Source organism: Mesoplodon densirostris, chromosome 7, assembly GCF_025265405.1.
Source record: "Mesoplodon densirostris isolate mMesDen1 chromosome 7, mMesDen1 primary haplotype, whole genome shotgun sequence".
NCBI lineage: Eukaryota > Metazoa > Chordata > Mammalia > Artiodactyla > Ziphiidae > Mesoplodon > Mesoplodon densirostris.
This window is the reverse complement of record NC_082667.1, coordinates 121,469,725-121,492,214: the sequence shown is the minus strand read 5'-3', so window position 1 is coordinate 121,492,214 and position 22,490 is coordinate 121,469,725. Positions and strand designations below refer to the sequence as shown.

At 39.3% G+C, this 22,490-nt stretch overlaps 1 protein-coding gene and 1 non-coding gene across 6 annotated transcripts in view; one reads left to right on the top strand and one right to left on the bottom strand.

Moving 5' to 3' along the window:
• Window positions 1-22,490, top strand: part of ZBTB44 (zinc finger and BTB domain containing 44) — a 70,929-nt gene that overhangs the window by 32,271 nt on the left and 16,168 nt on the right. For 4 of the 5 annotated variants that reach the window (XM_060105657.1, XM_060105656.1, XM_060105655.1 and 1 more), the window contains exon 2: window positions 9,520-10,592. The exons of the other annotated variant lie outside the window; for it this stretch is intronic. In XM_060105657.1, the coding sequence (XP_059961640.1) occupies window positions 9,575-10,592 (1,018 nt within the window). In that variant the 5' untranslated portion in view covers window positions 9,520-9,574. The remainder of the gene's footprint in view (window positions 1-9,519; window positions 10,593-22,490) is intronic. 5 annotated transcript variants of the gene reach the window in all.
• Window positions 18,991-19,063, bottom strand: TRNAG-CCC (transfer RNA glycine (anticodon CCC)). Its single transcript has one exon. It is a non-coding gene; the product is annotated as a tRNA-Gly (tRNA).

Genomic DNA, 22,490 nt, shown 5'->3' with positions numbered 1-22,490 from the left:
ACTACTGAGCCCGCAAGCCACAACTACTGAATCCCATGTGCCTAGAGCCTGTGCTCCACAGCAAGAGAAGCCCGTGCATCACCACGAAGAGTAGCCCCCGCTCTCTGCAACTAGAGAAAGCCTGCACGCAGCAACGCAGACCCAATGTAGCCATAAATAAATAAATAAAGTTACAAGGAACCCAGAATAGCCAAAACAATATTGAAAAAGGGACAAATTTGTAGGACTCAGACTTCCTTATTTCAAATTTACTATGTAGTAGCAGTAATCAATAAGAATAAGGATAGACATATAGAACAGTGGAATAGAATTGAGAGTCCAGATGTAAACCCATATATCTATGCTTAACTGATTTTCAACAAGGCTGTCAAGACCATTGAATGGGGAAAAATAGTCTTTTTAACAAGTAGTACTGGGACAACTGTGTATAGCCACATACAAAAGAATGAAGTTGGGCCTTTACCTCACATCATATATAAAAAATAACTCAAAATGAGCTAAAACTATAAAACTGCTAGAATAAGACAGAGGTAATTCCTCATGACATTGGAGTTGGCAAGGAATTCTTGGATATGACACCAAAAACACAAGCAACAAAAGAAAAAAGTAGATGTTAAACTTCATCAAGATTAAAAACTTGTGCTTCAGAGGACACCAAGAAAGTGAAATAACAACCCACAGAATGGGAGAAAATTTTTGTAAACTGTATATCTGATAAGCAACTCGTATCTAGAATAAAGAACTTTTACAATTCAATAATAAAAAGACAACCCAGTTAAAAAATGAAGTAGCTGAATAGACATTTCTCCAAGGATGATTTGCAAATAGCCAATAAGCACGTGAAAAGATGTTCAACATCATTAGTTATCAGGGAAATGCAAATCAAAACCACAGTGAGGGGCTTCCCTGGTGGCACAGTGGTTGAGAGTCCGCCTGCTGATGCAGGGGACGCGGGTTCGTGCCCCAGTCCAGGAAGTTCCCACATGCCACAGAGCGTCTGGGTCCGTGAGCCACGGCCGCTGAGCCTGCGCGTCCTGAGCCTGTGCTCTGCAACAGGAGAGGCCACAACAGTGAGAGGCCCGTGTACTGGAAAAAAAAAAAAAAATTAACAATTTCTTGACACTCAAGTAGTCAATAAAAACAAATTTCCAATTATCTCATAAGTTTATTCTTTAAGATATGCACAAAGTTCCCCATTCTGGTTCCCCCTTTATCTCTTTCTTCCTTGCTGTTTTTTTCCTTCCAAGTCTTTTGTCCTGTAGAGTTTCTCAGTCTAAATTTTGCCGTTTGCACTGTGGTGCTATAGCTTAATATATTCCTGTTCCTCTGTATTTACTGTGAATTGGTAGCTGGATCTAGAAACTTGGTCAGATTTTTGTTCAGTCTTTTTTGCAGTGTCTTACTGCTCTTTCTGTGAAGTTATAAACCATGACGATTAATGCCTCTTTATTTGGGGGGGGCGTGCAAAATGGTGTTCTTCTAATTCTGACATTCTTTCTTCATTTATTAGCTGGAATATTTCTATAAAGAGAAGCCTTTCATATTCTATTTGATTACTTAAAAACACTTTATATTGGAAAGGCAGGATAAATGCTTTATTCCCCCCCTTTTTTAATTAATTAATTAATTAATTAATTTGTTTATTTAGGCTGCACCGGGTCTTAGTTGAGGCATGTAGGATCTTCATTGTGGCATGTGAGATCTTTTATTATTATTATTATTATTATTATTATTATTATTATTTTAAATTTAGTTACACTGGGTCTTAGTTGCAGCTCGTGGGCTCCTTAGTTGTGGCATGCGGCCTCCTTAGTTGTGAACTCTTAGTTGCAGCATGCATGTGGCATCTAGTTCCCTGACCAGGGATCGAACCTGGGCCCCCTGCATTGGGAGCACGGAGTCTTAGCCACTGGACCACCAGGGAAGTCCCTCTTTCCCTCTTTATAAAACCAGTTTTCAAAATAATTTTTTGGTTCATTAGCATCTTTAAAGGTGATGGATTAGGTTTGTTTTTGTTTCTAGTGTCATGTGAACTCATGAATGTATTTCATTGATTCAGTTTACTGTTCCATTTTTTGCCATTGGGAACCTCCTCAAAGTGACTTGCATTTTGGCATACCCCTAGTGATCTTTGATAGCTTCCTTGCATAGCTGATAAGATGCTCCAGGTGGACATTTACTGCCCCCAAAGTGCAATCTGCCTTTTCTCTAAGGAGCCATGATTTCTTTTAGTGGGAAATGGAATTTGAAAGCCAGTCTGGGTGCTAGGGATATTCATGGCTGAAGATGAACTACGTTATGAGTTCATACTGATGCTTTTAATTCAAATTCAAGGCTGTAAATTCAAATTGCAACTTTATCTTCACCTTTTAACCACTGATAATGAATAGATGTAGGCACTTTATATAGCCAAACCAGATAGAAATTTCAGGACATATATCTATCCATTCACGTATTTCATTGCTTCTGTATTAATGCTAAATACTGGACAGGTTAAAAAATGTAGATTAGACACCATAAAATGTTTTCACCGAATCCTTTTGCTCTCTGCTTGCTCCAAGCTTCTCACAGCTTGCTTTTCTGCCTCTGCTCCCTACACATTCTTTAGATGTCTTAGGCTCTAACAAATTCAACAGGATGAAATTTGCCAGTGACTTACCTAAAACCCAGTATTTAGGTCCAGCTCCGACCTCTTCCCTGAACTCCAGGCCAGAATGGGCAACTTCATATATACATGTACTCTCGGATATTCCTCTCAGAAGTATTTCAGATTGTATGCTTAAAACCAAAATATTTCTTTTCATTCAAATATAAGCCCTACCAAAACCAGCTCTTCCTCTTTCACTGCCTTGTTTGGTGAAAATACCATCCACTCAACCATCCATGTCAAAACCTAGGGTTACATTCTTGTCTGCTACTACTCCCCCATCCCATCCCCAACACAAAATCATGCCTAGGTGGTTTTACCTCCTAAATATTTCTCAACTTATGTTCTGTATCCTCACTGCCACTGACTTAGTTCGATTTTATCTTATCTTACACTTGTACTGCTATAACAGCCACCCTCTAGATTGCTACCAGGATAATCTTAAAATGTAGCTGTAAATAACACTGCTCTCCAATGGTTCTCCAGTGGTTACCTATTGCATAAGGTCCTAGGTCCTTAGCATTGGTATAAACATAAGTGGCCTCAAACAAGCAGTGTTTCAAGTCTCAATTCCTCTGTAAAATCAGATTATTATCATCTTACCTCATGTGAGATAACATATCTGAATGTCCTAGTGCTGCATTTGCTACTGTACATGGTCAACTAGTACAGATACTTCATATGTAAATTCCACCTGGATATTCCTATTAGAGGCATCTTAAATTCAGTATGTCTCTCTCCCTAACCTTTTCTGTCCTTGATTGGTTTTAGTTAGAATATAGGGTGGGAATGAAGTTATCTCAGTTCAGTTTTAGCATAATTAAAACCTTGTTAGTATAATTTGGAAAGTTAGTGTCCAGTTTTGAGATGTGGCTGGATATTTAAACATGCAAATTCTTATTAAATATCAAGTTTCACATCCTTGCAAATTAGTTTCAAGGTTAGCAGTCTCATTACTTTCTCTTTAATCATCTGAGGCAGCCACCTCACTTTATATGCTGAAGAGCTACTCCATTTTTTTTGTTTTATTTATTTATTTATTGGCTGTGTTGGATCTTCGTTGCTGCACACGGGCTTTCTCTAGTTGCGGTGAGTAGGGGCTACTCTTCGTTGAGGTGCACAGGCTTCTCATTGCGTTGGCTTCTCTTGTTGTGGAGCACGGGCTCTAGACGTGCGGGCTTCAGTAGTTGTGGCGTGCAGGCTCTAGAGCACAGGCTCAGTAGTTGTGGCTCATGGGCTCTAGAGCGCAGGCTCGGTAATTGTGGCACTCAGGCTTAGTCACTCCGCGGCATGTGGGATCTTCCTGGACCAGGGCTCTAACCCATGTCCCCTGCATCGGCAGGCGGATTCTTAACCACTGTGCCATGAGGGAAGTCCAAGCTACTCCATTTTAATCTCAAATCCTCTGATAATTTTTATCAGTTAATCTTTACATCAAAATATACATATTCAAGATGTGCTCTGTGTCATATAAGAAATAGAGTAGATATTTTGAAATTTTATCTCCATTTCATTTTATTCACACTTTTTCTAGGGTAATAATAGAAGCTAACATTTATTGAATGTTTACTTTGTGCCAGGAATTGTGCTAATTCAGTCCTCTTGACTATCTTGAAAGTGTAATTTCCATTCCTGTTTTACAAATGAGAAAACTGAAGCATAGAGAGATGAAGTAACTAGACTTAAGATTTAATGCCTGAATGGTAAATGGAAGAGTCAGAATTCAAAACTTAATATTTGTCTAACTTAAACTATTCTAGCAACTGGGCTATATACCTTATTTGGTAAATGTTTTTCAACCCAACTGCAAAACAGCATCATAGGATATTTTTCTCTCCTTAAAGTATATGTTGTTTAGCAGTGGCCGCTTTCATAAACACGTATATACTATTTCATAAGTAATTTGGAATAAAAGGGATGGGAAGGAAACTTTCTGAATTACTCACTAGTTCAAATTGCAAACTATTACAAAATACATTTTTATTTTGAATGCTACATAAATTCTGCATTAGTAATTGGATTGAAAAAATATTTATTTGAGAATTTTAAATGAGTTCCAAATTAAATATATAACTACACACATACATATTCATCTACACGCATATGGAGAGATACGAGGTTTTTTTAAATAGAATTATCTAATTTATAAAAATTTCAGGATATACCTTCTGGCTTCTGTACTATCCATATTATGTATGACTTTTTCAAATAACATAATTTCATCCCAAGTTTTTCCACAATGTATGTTACTGCAGTATTTCTAAATTATATTTGTCTGTGTAATTTATTATAGAGTATGTCATGAGACTAAGTTTTCACAGACCTGTGTTGGGAAATTAATGTAATAAATACATGGCATACAGGGCATTTCCCAGTCTAATCTTCATCTTCCTTCCATTCCATACCTCCATCTGTATTATACTTTGTACCATATGTGTGTAACCATTACATTGAACAAACACAATCTACGGAAGGTACTCAGAATCCATTTTATTTTTGTCTTCCACCATCCATATAAATTTATTCTGTGGGGTTAATACTCCCTCCAACCTCTTGAAGGGCAAGTCTTAATAACTTTTCTGGTTACTTTCAAGGAATAGAAACATTATTTTCGAGAACTAATAAATTTAATTCAGAGCTAAAGGTTTTCTTCTTTGCCCACCTCAGGCTTACTGTAGGTCTGCAATGGAAAGTGAGGTTTGTTTGGCTTCCTTTTTCTTTCTGTTTTTCCTCTCTGCCCTTTTATTCCTTCTCATTTGCTGACTGTGGTTTCTGGCCCCTCCAGGATTGAATAAGAAGAAAAGGTCTTTAATAACAGTAGCAGCAGCGGCTGATGTTTCAGTAGCATTTATTTCGTGCTAAGTACTGTTAAAAGCACTTTATGTGTATCAGGCCAGTTAATGCTCAGAGCTCTCTGAAGTAGGTTCTGTTATCCCTGTTTCACTGCTGAAGAAATTACGGTGAAGTTTGGTGACTTACCTAAGGTCCCACTGCTACACATGGCAGTACCAGGATGTTCACCCAGCATTTGGGCACCAGAGTCTCTTCAGCCACTCCGGGCGCTGCTTTTATATACTGTTGGGAGATGGTAAGCATACTTCGTAGTCTTGGCCAGAGTTTAAATCAGACTTGTATCCATTAGATTTTTTTCAAGTGTGACACATTTTCCGTAGACCTGAAACAAAGGGCAAACTTGCCTTAACCCCTTTCCATTAAGGGGGAGTAGAAGGGAGTGGGAGAGGGTTTGAAACTCACAACACACTGATCACTCTGCAAAGTCCTTTTCTAATATTTAACTCTTTGAACGTTGAAGGTGGGTGTAACTCAAGGTTGAAACTAAGTTTTCCCCTGCCTCCATGCCCAGGTGGCCTTGCACCTCACTTTGGATGCAGTATCTGTTGTTTGGGGCCTCCACCCAAACCAAGATTGAAATGTTTTCAACACCCTGTTGCACGTGTTCTCCAAATATACTATTTAATTTCTTGCTTTCGCACCTTTGTTCATGAAGATGGTCCCTGGATTATGAGTGTCACTTGCTTGAAGGCATGTTCCTCCCTGAACCACGTGATCCCGATCAAACTAAGTGCTTCTGATGTCCTGGCTTTTAAAGAAGCCAGTTTACTGGGGTACAGCAAATGAACAAAAAACTTCAAGTAAAGCTTTCCCATTTTTTTCCCTCTTCATCTCATCCCTGTGAGAGAGAAATCAGCAGATACGTTAAATGGTAGTTTGGTCAGGTCAGTCTTAGCTGCCTGGTGTCTCGTTGTAATTGCTTGTCTTTGGGAAGGCGCACGGGCAGGTTTATATTTGAGATGTCGCCTCTGATTGGTCAGGGTAGTTACTTCAGCGGCTTTACCTGGCTGGCTCGGCACAGAGCTTCATGCCATTTATTGTGTTATCAGACCAAGAAGAACCTCAGATTGGTCATTTTGTCTTCTCATGTTGGAATATTCAGTGAATTTTTTGTATTTATTCAGCTGGAAATCTTTAGGGTATCTTTTTTAAAAATCTTTTCCCCTTCACATGTACATTTACTTACAAAGAACATTCGAAAGTGATGTTTATGTAGTGGATTGATGTTTGAACTGACGACCTCTGCATGCCCACATTTAGAGTAACTTATAGTGCCATTAACAACAATTTGCCAGTACGGTGCACACACTGTATGCAAGGCACGTCAGGATGGTGAGCACTCACTGAGATCGTGTGAGGTCCCATGAGAGCCTGGCACTCCCATCTGCTTTATCACCCAGCAGAGTTCTACTTTCATTACACCCTGCCCTCCATGGTGCCTCTCCTGCCCTGCACATTCAGAATTAAATTTTTCTTTGTTTGCTTTCACATAGCACTAGCTGTGTAGTTTTAATTAGGTACATGTGTTGTCTTCATAAAGACTGCAAGTTTTCTGGTTTTTTTTTGGCTGCATTGGGTCTTCGTTGCTGCACGTGGGCTTTCTCTAGTTGCAGTGAGTGGGGGCTTCACACTGCGGTGGCTTCTCTTGTTGCGGAGCATGGGCTCTAGGCGCACGGGCTTCAGTAGTTGTGGCACGCGGGCTCAGTAGTTGGGGCACACGGGCTCAGTAGTTAGGGCTTGCGGGCTCTAGAGCTCAGGCTCAGTAGTTGTGGCGCATGGGCTTAGTTGCTCTGTGGCATGTGGGATCTTCCTGGACCAGGGCTCGAACCCATGTCCCCTGCATTGGCAGGCAGATTCTTAACCACTGTGCCACCAGGGAAGCCCAAGACTGTAAACTTAATGAGGTCAAGGACAATGTTTTATTTTTAATTGTGTTCCTCTCTTTACATAATAAAGTTCCTCACATCTAATCAGTCGATTATTGAATTAAGTTTTCAATAGTATAAACAAAATCAGTCAGTAGTATGATTTGACTGTCAGAATACCAGGTTTAGTCTTACTAATATTTGTACCCAGACAAGGGAGGTAAAAATAGTAAAGTTATGCTCAAGTTATAATCCTGCCATACCTGTCATATTGTGTACAACTCTGAGAACCAGTCTTAAAGGAATATGGGAAATGGAGATTGTTGAGAGCATAGCAAGGATGTTCATCAAATTTTAAGGAGAACTTAAAGGGACAAGGGATGTTTAGCTTAAAGAATAGAACCTTAGGAAATAATGGAATGTGATTGCCATCTTCAGTTTTCGAAAGCTTTTTCAAGGGGAAAGAAGAAGTAGACCTACTCTGCATGACTTTGGGGTTCGAACCAAGAGGAACTGAAACCCTAGGGTTTTGCAGCAGTATGGTGCTTTTTAAAAGAAAAAAATTGTTTAATGTGCAAAAAGAAGAGAACAAACACCCATAGTCTACCAGTGATTCCCTTGAATATGATGAAAGCTACCATCAATACACACATTCTTCTGTGTGCAATTTCAGAAGGATCATGGCATCCTTAGTGAATCCATGAATCTCTAGTTAAGACCTCATGTTCTCTTGTTCTGTGTGTGTGTGTGTACAAATATAAACATATGTTATATATTTCACAAAGATGATTATCGTCTATATACTCTCATCACATTTTTCTCTAAATACATAATAATGACCACTATTGAGTGTTCACTGTATTCAGTAATTGTGCATTCGTTTAATACTCAGAACCATACATTTTTCCAGGTCAATTAAATATTCATCATCTTCAACATCATTTTTAACTAGTGGCTATATTTTTGAGGCATTTGAAATCTTCTTTATCTAGAGATGATTTACAAAAAGTGTTTCCCCGAATTTGTTTTGCATTTATTTTACTACTTTTTTTTAAAATAAAGAAAAGTTATTTGTCTTAGATAAAATAATTGATGTACATAGCTATGTGTTCTTGTATTGGAAAAGCAATCTAACAGTCAAAAGACCCAGATCTTAGCTTTGGTTGTCATTTGTTAGCCATTTAACTTCTCTGAGCATTAGTGTTTTCTTATCTTTATCAAGGGGCTAGTACAAGCCTCCGTGACTTTCACATAGAGGATGTAAAAAGAGTTTAGGGGGAAAGTACTGTAAAAACTATTATTTAAAAGTATTATTAGATTTGCAAAATTAGAAGTTATTTAAGAATGTCAGTTTTTTACATTTTTAGTGAATAAATGTAAAATGTGATACAGGCAAACCAACTTTTTTTTTTAAGGGAAAATCCAATCAGTTGATTACTAAACATTATTTGTTTTATAAATTTTCTTTCAGAAAGGTGCTTTTATCGTGTTTGAAATCTAACACGATAGCAGCAGCTGCTTTCACTTGAGTGCTCAGCATGTGTGGCGTGTATTGTCTCATTTAGTCCTTATAACAGCCTTGGAGGAATTGTTGAAGAAAGAAGGCAGACCTATCACGTCATAAAACTTAGACTCTTGGTCACTTGTATTTACTCGCTTTATATCCTAAAAGAGGCAGGATAAAGCATTGAGGTTAAGAGTGTAGGTTCTGGAGCCAGCCTGACTGGATTTGAACCCTGGGTCTGCCACTTAATAACTTTCTGACTTCAGCAAGGTAGTTAACCTTTTTCTGTTAAATGGGGATAAAATGTACCTACTGGTAGAGACATTATGACAATCAAATTATCGAATGTGAAGCATTTAGAACTATATCTGGAAAATAGTATTCTATAATTGTCATTATTTGCAAACTATTATTATTTAAAACTATGCAGCTCATTAAGTGTGATAGTAGCTCACAGACTCCACTGATAGGACACTTTAGGGGACAGATATAGAGAATGTATTTTAATATATTTCTTACCTTGAACTAACTTTCTCACTACAATCTTTCAGCTTGTTGATTTAGCATGGTGGCCTCATGAAAACGATCTAAATCACCTTTTATTTCAGCTACTAAACCATCAATTAATGCTTATTTTATGTATCTTTTAGGACATTCTGATTCATTTGCATCCTTGAAGAGCATCGGTAGAAGAGGAAGGAAAAGATGGGTGTGAAAACATTTACTCATAGCTCCTCTTCCCACAGCCAGGAAATGCTTGGAAAGCTAAATATGCTTCGAAATGATGGACATTTTTGTGATATCACTATTCGTGTCCAGGACAAAATCTTCCGGGCACATAAGGTGGTACTAGCAGCTTGCAGTGATTTCTTTCGCACCAAACTTGTAGGCCAAGCAGAGGATGAGAACAAGAATGTGTTGGATTTGCATCATGTTACAGTGACTGGCTTTATACCCCTTTTAGAATATGCTTACACAGCCACTCTGTCAATTAACACAGAAAATATCATTGATGTTCTAGCTGCAGCCAGCTATATGCAAATGTTCAGTGTTGCTAGCACCTGCTCAGAGTTCATGAAATCAAGCATTTTATGGAATACACCCAACAGCCAACCAGAAAAGGGTCTAGATGCTGGACAAGAAAATAACTCTAACTGCAATTTTACGTCTCGAGATGGAAGCATTTCTCCAGTGTCTTCAGAGTGCAGTGTGGTAGAAAGAACCATTCCTGTTTGCCGTGAGTCGAGGAGAAAGCGCAAAAGCTACATCGTTATGTCTCCTGAAAGTCCTGTAAAGTGTAGCACACAAACAAGTTCTCCACAGGTATTGAATTCTTCAGCTTCCTACTCAGAAAATAGAAATCAACCAGTTGACTCTTCTCTAGCTTTTCCCTGGACTTTTCCTTTTGGAATTGATCGAAGGATTCAGCCTGATAAGCTTAAGCAAGCAGAAAATACCCGGACTTTAGAATTACCTGGCCCATCTGAGACAGGTAGAAGAATGGCTGATTATGTGACTTGTGAGAGCACAAAAACTACCTTACCTCTGGGTACCGAGGAAGATGTCCGGGTCAAAGTAGAAAGGTTAAGTGATGAGGAGGTCCATGAGGAAGTATCCCAGCCTGTCAGTGCATCTCAGAGTTCACTGAGTGATCAGCAGACAGTGCCAGGAAGTGAACAAGTCCAAGAGGACCTTCTGATTAGTCCGCAGTCTTCCTCTATAGGTATAGTGTCTTCTGTGTTTTCCATAATGCTATGAAGTCAAGTCTAGCTTTTCTTTTTTTAAAAGATTTAATTTAATTTTCTTTTTTTTCCCTGCATTGGGTCTTTCTTTTTTTTTTTTTAATAAATTTATTTATTTTTGGCTGCACTGGGTCTTCGTTGCTGCATGCTGGCTTTCTCTAGTCGCGGCGAGAGGGGGCTACTCTTCGTTGTGGTGCGCAGGCTTCTCATTGCAGTGGCTTCTCTTGTTGCGGAGCATGGGATCTAGGCGCTCGGGCTTCAGTAGTTGTGGCTCACGGGCTCTAGAGCGCAGGCTCTGTAGTTGTGGTGCACAGGCTTAGTTGCTCTGTGGCATGTTGGATCTTCCCGGACCAGAGCTTGAACCCGTGTCCCCTGCATTGGTAGGCGGATTCTTAACCACTGCACCACCAGGGAAGTCCCTGCATTGGGTCTTTGTTGCTGCGCATGGGCTTTCTCTAGTTGCAGCGAGCAGGGGCTACTCTTCGTTGCGGTGCATGGGCTTCTCATTGCAGTGGCTTCTCTTGTTGCAGAGCACGGGCTCTAGGCATGCGAGCTTCAGTAGCTGCGGCTCACAGGCTCTAGAGCGCAGGCTCAGTAGTTGTGGCTCACGGGCTCTAGAGAGCAGGTTCAGTAGTTGTGGTGCACGGGCTTAGTTGCTCCGCGGCATGTGGGATCTTCCCAGACCAGGGATCGAACCCGTGTCCCCTGCATTGGCAGGCGGATTCTTATACACTGCGCCACTAAGGAAGTCCCTAAGTCAAGCATTTTTTAAGTGCTTATTAGATAAAAGTTTTGTGCTGTATCCTATAGGAAATAGTAAGTAGAATAAAACATGGTAACTGGGTTTTTTAGATGGTATTAGTACTACAATATTTTTTTAGTAAGTTACCCACGGGGAACAAAGAAAATAGTTGAACAGTATCTGATGGGACACATATATGATGGCACAGTTCATATATCTGTGATTTGTGAATTACTTTCAATGCAAAAAATAGCAGTTTAAAAAATCCAGTTAGTGTTTTATTCTTTATTAAAATATTTATTGAAAACTTAACCATGTGCCAAACTTGGGGATATATGATGAAAAAGACGTATAGTGCCTGCGTCTGAGGAGTTAATAGTCTAATTGGGGAAGCAGATGAGTAAATCAACAATCAGAACTAGACTAGAGGTAGGAACAATGTGTTACAGGTTCACTAAGGAAAGAGCAAGTTAACACTGTGTATTTGAGCTGCATCTTACGTAATAAGTAGGAGTTTGCCCAGGTGAGGGAATGACATTTCTTTGAAAATGTATAAAAGCACAGAGGTGTAGAAGAACATTGCATATTTGATAAAACAGTGAATTCAGTGCACAATGATGTGAATAAAGCATGGAAACTTACAAGTATAGAAAATAATGGGAAATAAGAAAAACGAGCAGTTGAGAACATGTTGTGAAAAGCCTTGAACACTAGTTTCAGCTAGGAGTGCATTCAACTGCATATAACAGAATCCCTTCAAAATGGCTTAAACCAAACGGGATTTTATTATTATTGCATAAAATATTCAGAAATAGGAAGTCCAGGACTGGTAGAGTGGCTCTACAGTGACCTAGGCCCCTTATATTTTTATAATCCACCATCCTTAGTTTGTCATCCATATATTTATTGCTTCATGGTTATAAGATTTTTGCTTCATCTTTAGCCTCATATTCTAGAAAGGGGTAACTCTTGTATGAAAAATGTTCGTAGAAGTCCCCAAAAAACTTCTGCCAGTTTATGTCACGTCATCTTTCCTAGCTGCAAGGGAATCTGGGAATACATGTATATTAGTTGGGTATGTAACTGCCTCACAAAATTACAGGAGAATGGATATTGTATGCAACTAGCAGTGTCTACCACAGCTTGGCCAAGCAAGCTTGGGTTTTATCCTAGTGGTAATAAGGAGTCTACCTTAAATGAATGAAAAATAAAACATTTACAGATATTTTAGGAAAATGAATTTGATATTGGTCAAATTCATAGGGGGTTGGCTGGGGAGAGACAGTCCAAAAACCAGTTACAGTACAGTTGTCTTTGTATGAATGAAGATGCTTAGCATAATACTATAAAGAAAATGGATATTAAGAGACTTTGTAAAGGAAGAATCATTACTACCTGATGATGTTGAATATGTGGTTTGAGGGAATAAGAGGGTCAGGGTACCTGGATGACTAGGAAAATACTGATAACATTATATTCATTGATTATAAGTCACAGTTTTTCATATTTTATTATCTCTAAATTCAGATATGTTTTGCAATTAATAATCTTTACAGTTACTTTTTCTTTCTTAATGGTACAAAAAATAATGGTAATCGTACACTCGATAGGAATCTATTAGATGCCATAACTACTATGAAAATCATTGGGAGGAGGTGGGAGCCCAGTTTTAAGAGTAAGTCAGCAAGGTTCCGTGTGAACCATGCTTGGGTGATGACCAGGCAACATGCCACAGAGCCGTTGAAAGGCAGGGTGGGTGAGATCAAGACTGGAGATTACCAGTTTAGGACTTTTAGCAGTGACAGATTGACTCTCAACAGGAAAATGTGTGTAAGAGCCAAAGCCAAGGAACTGATCCTTGAGAAGTATCTATGTTCAGGGAGAGAAGAAAAGCCAACAAAGATCAATCAAGAGGATTTCTCCAAAAGATTGGAGAACCAGGAGGGCCCCTTACCTTTGTTAATTCCTTGGATTTTGATCCACCATATGAGTTTCCCAGGGCTGTCACAGCAGCTGCCACACACTGGGTGATTTAAAACAAGAGAAGTTTATTTCCTCACAGTTCAGAAGGCTAAAAGTCTGAAATTATGGTGTTGGCGGGGAAGGTTGTAGGGAAGGATCCTTTCCTTCTTCCTAGCTTCTGACAGTTACTAACATTCCTTGACAGTCCTCAACATGTAGCTGCATCTCTCCAATTTCTGCTTCCATCTTTATGGGGCCTTCCCTCTGTCTCTGGCTTCAGCACCAAATCTCCCTCCTAAGGACACCCATCATTGGATTATGGCCCACTCTACTCCAGTATGACCTCATCTAACTTGATACATCTGCAGAGACCCTATTTCCAAATAGGGCTATATTTACAGGTACTAGGGGTTAGGACTTGAGTATGTCTTGGGCTGGGGGGGGGGCGGCGGCGGACACAATTCTACTCATATACCTACTAAAGATAATATTCCGAAATTTGGGTCAAGATACTTGTGCTTTTCAAGTGACCACACACTCAGTAATATATTTGATGGCAGGAGATCCTAGCTATTTGACAATGTGACCAAGTTTTTGTTAAATTACTAACATGTTTAATCTTGAAAACACCTTGGTACCTTCTGAATAATGAACTAATAAGTAATTACTATTTTAATTATTTATCTGAGAACTTAGAAACCAAATATTAATCTAACTGAGTATCTTGCTAACTAGATATGTGAAATAGCCTTATTTTACCACTCGCAAGTATATCTAATCAGTTCACATTTTGCCTTTATTATATTATTAACATGATTAAATAGAGAAGTTAGGAGCATAAGTAGAATAAGCCTTTCAGTTTTATAAGAATACTTCCTTTCCAATATATACTATTACAAATGTAGGTTCTGTTACAAAGCAGACATACAAAGAACTCTGATCTGAATATCATATAATCAGATAATCCAAATTAGGTTTTTTTCCCATTTCTTCATAGCAAATGTACTAATCACTCTCAACTAACCTATCTTAACTCCAAATCTGTACGCTAAAATAAAGCCTTACAGAAAAAAGTTAAATTCCTAAAGTATACTAGGCAGTGAAAATTGTAGGAGGGAGAAGAGGAAGATGTGTGTGGTACTTTTTATCCATATTCCATAAGAATACTTCATAAGAGTACTTAATTTTACTAACTTATTAAAGATGATATATAGCAGGTAGTTTGTCATTCTAGAGACTGAGAGTATAATACTGAATATACTCATTATGAAATTCTAAAATAATAATTTAATTACTCATGAAATTAATTCAAATAAGGTTTTACCTGTTCTTTTTATTGCCAGTTGCCCAGCAAAAAGTTATAAAATCTGACACTCCCAATAAATACAATAAGTACAGCAAATTTAAGAGACAAACAATTGCTAAGTTTAGATTGGGTCTTGTTTCTCAAAAAGCTGGCCATCTATATCTGGTATGGTTTAAGGAAAATTTGTTTAAGTGAGAAGGACTTCATGATAGGGCTTCATTATTTGTCTTGAAGTATTCGATTATCTGTATACACCAAAGATAAAATAGTTTTAGATAATCCACAGTTTACTAGGCTAGCAAAGAAATTCAGGGTTTTTTTCTAGACTCTAAAATCTGCCGTTAAAAGAGAAGTGACTGTTATGAGGGTCAGTTAAGATGTTGAGAAATTTGACAGTTTGTGTATGAATAGTGAATAAACTTGTTGAGGTGAGCAGTTAGAATGATGGAAGCATTTGCGACACTGAGCATATATGCAGTATAGCGTAATGATTAAAAGTTCAGGACTTGAAGTCAGTCAGGTTTGGAGTCTGCTACCAGTTTCTGCCACTTACTAGATGTGTGACTTTGAACAAGTCACTGAACCTCACCAGGTTTCCATAACCATAAAGTAATGGTAGTATTACCTATCTATTAAGTATGTCAGTGCTCTCCAGCAAGACCACCAGGAACACACCTGTAGTTGAACAAGTTGGGGTGGTGGTTTTAATACCTGAAAATCCCAAACAGTTACTTAAATATACAGAATGAGTTAGTGTGCAGCGGGCATGTGTAAACCCTATGTCCAACATAGAAGTAGTATCCTAGTAGTGGGCGTATTGGAAATGTAAGTATCATTCATTACAGCAAGAGTGAGCCAGTTTTGGTCCCTTAAAATGGACAGATTCCTTAAGTGGAGTTAAATAGTTCCTGCAAGCCAGGCTCAAGTGTCTCTGAAGAGAACAAACTGGCTATCGTAATCAGGATGGTCCCAGGATTAGTGTCTTTCTGACTGAATAGGTCTTGCTGTTAGTATTGTAATGACTTCAGCAGAAACATGTTAATTTGAGGTCACGGTCCATTTTTCTATGGCCGAAGCCTGGGATATGATAAAATATTCCCTCTAAAAGGGAATCTACCTTCTGTAGTGCTTAAAAGAACAGTTATTAAGTTTTTGTCAGCAGGGTCAGATGGAGGATCCAGCAATCTGTTAAATTCAGATTAGTAACTATGGTCTGGGGTGGGGGGGAAAGTACAAGAGTTTTGTTTTTCCTTAAGTGGCAGAAGGAGATCTTAGGAGTTCAAAAACAATAGGATGAAGATGAAAGATCGTATTGGTTTTAATAGGCAAGATTAATAGTAAAGAGTACTGAAGAATCAGAAAATTAATCTGATTTTGTCATCTTGGGTAGGAACTGTCCACTTTTGAAGTCAGTACCTTCTGGAGAATCCCTTAGAAGGAATGGATGCACAGGAGTTGGAAGGGTGTGATACGTGTCTTTTAAGTTGGGAAACATGAATCCAATGAATGCCACCTCAAACTGTTACCACTGAATCAGTTGTTAACAATATCTGATCAGTTCCTTTCTATTGATAATCAATGGAGAGTTTTCTCTGGCAGCATCTTTTCCAGAAAACCAAAACTCCAGATTTTAAATCATTCATAAGCTCTTCTCTGTTTGTGATAAACCTAGGGTATCATTGTAGTATCAGTTGGTAATCGTGTAGAACCTAAGATTTAAGCCAAAATTCCCACTTGAAAAAGGCAGCCTACTGTTAACTCATAAAGAGTCGACTTGTGGGTTGTAGAGATGATTTGTCTTATTGCCATCAAGGCTCTTGGCAGTACTTAAGACTGTGGAAGTTAAGAGGGTTTTTAAGTGCTTTGATAAGTATAGTTTTAGGATCTCATGTGTTCTCTTTATTTCTCTCTTGAAGTTTGTGGATGATGGGGACAGCGGAGAGTCTGAGTAAAAGATCAGCTTATAGAGTTCTTTCAGAGCAACATCAGTGTAATGTGTGGTCCTGTTACTTGAGAATAGTTGGGATTTCCCCAGTCAGGAATACAGAATCTATTAATTTTTCTTTTGCCATTACAGCATAGCTCTTTAGCATGAGGATGTCTCAATCCACCCTAAAAATAAAGAATCATCAAACAAACTCATAGCTCATTTAGAGGTGTTTAAAGATGTACGTCAATGCTTGGTTCCTATCTTTGTCTTACCAATGTTGTGTCATTGCCAGGAAGGCCATGCACTGGAAATACCCATGGGGGTAGCTCTTGAAATCCCCGCCCCAGTGTTGGTACAATATTGATGTATCTCAGATGGACAATCTTGTTCACGGTGGAAGCTCCCTGCAAAATGGCTAATTCCAATTCCAAATTGTCCTTGGTGAAATTGAGTCAATTGAGAGATAAGTGTAACGTGTTAGGATTACGGAGAAAACATGAAGGAAACAGATGTTTGGCCTGGAAGAGATGCAGTTTCAGATTGAGATGACTCATGAGAACTGCAGTGGTCCATAAGAATAATGCTTGTGTAACTTTTTATTTCCAGTTGCAGAGGCCAGGGACCAGATGAAACCCTCCTGGTTCTGGGCACTTGAAACTAAGCAAAGCAGTTCACACAAAGACAAAATTGAAGTCAAGTCCTAATAAGGTTTTTTTAAACATCTTTATTGAAATACAACTTACATATCGTAAAATTCGCCCATTTAAAGTGTATACTATAGTGGTTTTTAGTATATTCACAGAGTTGTGTAATTATCCCCCCAAAAAGAAACCCTGTACCCCTTAACAATGCCTCTCTTCTAGTCTTACCCCTATCCCTAGGCAACTACTAATACACTGTCTGTATAGATTTGCCTGTTCTGGATATTTCGTATAAATGGGAGTATGCAATATGTAGTCTTTTCTGACTGACTTCTATCACTTTCCATTATATTTTCAAGGCTCATATGTCATACCTTGTAAAGTTTTGAAATGTTTTTGCCAGTCGGAGATCTTCTGAACTCAGCCTCCAGGGCCAGTTCAGATGGACTAATCGGGTCTCTGTCCATCCTCTCATTACAGTGTATTTCTCTTGTAGACAAGAGTCAACACTAGATAGATAGATCATAGGAGCAGGTGTTAGAAGGCCAGAAAACAGTTTCGTCAGGGAACAATGACAAGTCCAACTGGATAAACAAAATATTCCCCAAAGACCTTTTTCTAGGAAAGCAAAATAAGCCCAACACTGAAAGGCTTCAGTGAAATATTTGAGCTCACTTGAGCATGAACTTACCTCCCAGCCAAAGGCAGGTTGCACCTCAGAAGGACTTTTAGATATGCACTCTGTTGTCGAGGTTCCCGGTGCAAGCCAGTAAGACCTTCAGCCAAATCTCGATGAGCCCTTCATTTCTGCCAATGCCCTGTTGCCAGAGGCCACCAGGAGCATACCTGGTTAAACAAGTTGAGTTCAGTACCCATTTGAAGTGTGGGAGATCACACACCATGGGGTCTTTCGGGCTTCTCAGTAAGAGGGTGTTAGAAAGGACTTATTAGAGGATTTGGGCTTGTGTTACGTGATTTCAGGACAGCTGCAAGAACAAAGGATTGTTTGTTCAATCCAATTCAAGTAAGTGGGATTTGCTCGGGGACTGGTGATGTCGGAAAGCATAAATAACTCTGTGACTGAGAATCTTAACAAATATCTAGGAATGCAGACCAAAGTAAACCTAAAGCCAACAGGGACTTCCATTAGCTAGAAAGGGGAGGTTTGGTATTTTTGTGATTGCACAGTGACCTTGTTTTTGTCTGTGATTTAAAAAAAGTATGTGTTTGAGACCAGTGTGATCGGGTCTGATGCTGGTGTTCTGCAAGATTGTTTTATGTCCAACAATAAACACCAGGCCTAGCTGTGACTACCAGGCCCACTCCTAAATGTCAGTGTCAGGCCAGTTCCTCTTTCTCAAGTATGAAATGAGGTATTTAAAACATATAGAACTGTGGCTGGAACATGGTAAAAGCTCAGTAGTGGCTGGACCACTGTAATTATTTTTCACCACCAGAAGGCTTTTTGCAAGTGTCTTAAGTACTTAAACAATAGTTAGCGAAAACAGAAATCAGTTTGATGGAACAGAAGCTATCATACAGCACTCCTTAATGATGGAAGAAAGTAGATTCTCTCTTGATAAAATAGCCCTTAACATACAAAGCTCATTGTCTATAAATCAGCTTTACTGTTTTATAAGAGAGAGGGTTCTGTTCAGAATTCTTAGTCCTCATTACCACTGAGAGCAGAATCCCTATTATTTATTTATTTATTTGGCCGTGCTGGATCTTAGTTGCAGCACGCAGGATCTTTAGTTGCAGCATGCAGGCTCTTTTAGTTGCGGCATGCAGGATCCAGTTCCCTGACCAGGGATCGAACCTGGGCCCCCTGCATTGGGAGTGCAGAGTCTTACCCACTGGACCACCAGGGAAGTCCCAGAATCCCTATAGTTTAGAAAGGAAACTTCACTTTAATAATTTAAGAAACATCACTATCACCTCAGCAAAGTAAAATTGCTGGTATAGCCTGCTATTAAATCAGTTCAGTTAAAATTCCATAAAATTAATATGGTTACTTGTGCTGTCATGGGCAGAAACCACCATCTCAGGAAAAAGTTTACAAGATTTATTTGTGCTGATGGTTACCTAAGTGATATAACACTATGTGTTATAATGTCCACAGTATGGATAGATTTCTAAAAGTCCGTTTTAACTCTTAATTTAGCTTGGTGTTATTTTTATTTTTAGCTTTTGGCACATTTAATGTGCCATGGACTAGAAGAGAGTACCCTTTGTTTTACTTTCCATGCTTACTATCCATCAAATTAGGGATCTAGAGGCCAAGGTTTAGATATTTTAGAATGGAAATAGATTTAAGAGGGACCATCTGCTAGATATGTCTTGTTCTCCATTTTAGTTCTTTTTGACCAGCCTTTTAAGCAGACTCCTGGTAACACCAGAACCAATCCAAAGCACAGTGGGTTTCATTTCCACCTCACCATGACCCCACTCCCTCCTAAAAGTATTACAGTTTACTTCATGGTCAAATTTCAGTTAGATCAGTCTTCCTGGCCTGCCCTAATCGCACCTCCAGGCCTTTTTTGCACATCTTTACCTATAAGCTTTAATGTTGCCTGCGTTCTGAAGAACTGCAGAATACTATAAAGTAGATTTTTCTGTGTGTCCTTGGTGACCAGATCCAAATACCGGGATTTTTCCGGTTTTTAATCCTAGGACAGATTGAAATGTTAGTGTTTAGTTCCCTCTTTAAGGAAAAAAGTGACAGTGGGAAGATACTGACAAGTGAACAGCTCTTTCTTAAGCAAAATGCAACATTATCTGGTCCTCCAACCCACATCTGGTTTAAAAACAAATGAGAAGGATCAGGAATAAGTTGGATAAATAGGCATAGGGGAAAAGCATAAATGTTTTTTGATAGTAAGGGAATGAGAAAAAGAAAAGGCATGCACAGAAATGCCAAACACACACCAGTAAGGGCGAGATGGGGGTGAGGGGACAGGAGGAATAGAGGTGCAGTTGGGGATGAATGTAAACGCATAGGGTCTTGTCTCCTTTCAAAAACCTCTATCAGTGTATTAGAACACAGTATAACAATTGGTGTTCTTGATGATTACAGTGAGTCATCAAGAAACAAGAAAAGAATTATATTTAGTATTATTTATTTAAGAAGTCAAGGCAAAATACAACTGTCACAAATTTTCTAGTGCAAATTATTTAATACAGTAAGCTTGGATGCCTTAAAAGGGATTAGGTTCGGTTTTTGGAAATTTTTACTTAAGTAGAAAATGTATTCGGTTCCTAATGTCAGCAAATTCAAGTGTTCCAAGGGGGAAAACTGAAGTATCGGATTCAAAATTTTCACTGGGAGGAAGTTTCATCCTATGTATCTGTTAACAGATGATATTTATTAAATGTTCACATGTATGTGGTGTTGTACAGCTGTTACAGTTAGTACCTTTTAGCTTTCATTAAAATACTGCAACCAGAAGAGTGCTGGCCGTAAGGACTGCACAGCCGCAGAGGCGCGTTTGTTCACTTGGGGCAGCACAGCTTATTCGCACGCCGTAAAGACATTGGCCAGCTTTTGTACCTGATGAGAACAGGCGAGGCTGGTTGGATCTACCCTCCCACTGAAAACAACGTGATCTTTTTAAGTCACCTTTTTAAAGTATTTGAAAAGATGGTTAGGGAACTGCCAGGTTAATTTTAGGGGGGAGTCTGACGCAGAGAGGTAAGTACATATCAGAGCACTAAAACCAGTTTTTCCGTAAGACATTTGCCAAAACACAAGCGGGCTTTGGTTCATCAAGTCGAAGAGTGAGGGAAACAGAGGTCGCCCCAGAGCATATGAAAGCTGTGAAGTCTTAAAGAAGTTGCCCCACGCATTAAACACTAGGACTCAACCTGCTCCCCTTCCTCCAGACTCCAGGGGACTCTAGAAACAGCTGCCTTGGCAGTGGGCCGACTAAGAGATGAAAAGGGAAAAGGGGGGAAAACGCATCCCTGAGAAGTGGGGGGCACAGACCAGCCTCCTGCAGATTTACATCCTGCTTGCTTCTTGCATGAGTAGGCCAACGAATCTCAAACAGTGAATTGGGTTAGATAGGGCCTGCCCTCTAGGAACCTAGCAGAGGCAAACAGAAAGCTTTTCTGAAAGAGGGCACATTCATCCTCCCCTTAGCAAATCAGTCTCCTGCAAATCATTTTCAAGGGCAGTAACCACTGTCAGAACAACCAGAGCACGCAGGAAACATGGATATCAAACATTTTGGCAGCAGATGGGATTTCAGCAGAAGAGAGAATTGGTGAATCAGAAGATAAATTAGAAGAAATCACCTGAGTGCTGCACAGAGAGAGAAACTATTAGGGTTCTCCAGAGAAACAGAACCAGTAGGATATATATAGATAGACAGAAGGGGGTTTATTAGGAGGGATCCGCTCACATGATGATGGAGGGTTGGAAATGCCATAGTCTGCTGTCTGACAGGTGGAGACCAGGAAGGTCGGTTGTGTAGTTCCAGCCCAAATCCGAAGGCCTGGGAACTGCTGACCTGTTAGTGTCCAAAATCCCAGTCCGAGTCCAAAGGCCCAAGAACCAGAAATGCTGGTGTTCAAGAGCAGGGGAAGATGGATATCCCCGCTCACGCAGAGAGCAAATTTGCCCTCTTTCACCTTTTTGTTTTGTTCAGGCCATCGCCAGACTGGATGATACCCACCTGCAATTGGTGAAGATGATCTTCCTTACAAAGTCTACCCATTTAAATGCTAATCTCTCTGGAAACACCCTCACAGACACACCCAGAAATAATATTTTACCAGCCCTCTGGTCACCCCTTAGCCCAGTACATCGACACATAAATTAACCATCACACAGACAATGGTAGGGACTACAGGTGTAAAAGAGAGTAAGGTTTATGGATGGTGCAAACATAGGTATGATGGAAGTCCTAAAAGGAGAGGAGAGAATGGCTGAGAATTTTCCGGAATCTACAAAAGACAACAGTCCATAGATTAGAGGCCAGCAAATCCCAAACTGGGAAAAGATGAAAAGAAACATGAACCTAGACACATTATAGAGAAGATTCCGGGAAAAAAAAATTAATGACAGATGATCTTCAGAAGAATATCTGACTTTTAAATAACATTAGAAACCAGTGAAATGATATCCTCAATATGCTGAAGGAAATAACTACCAATCCAGATGTCTACACGCAGTGAAAATATCTTTCAAGAATGGAGATAAGACATTCTCAAAGAAAAACAGAATTCAGCAGTATATCATCACTCAAGAAATGTTTAGGGCTTCCCTGGTGGCGCAGTGGTTGAGAGTCCGCCTGC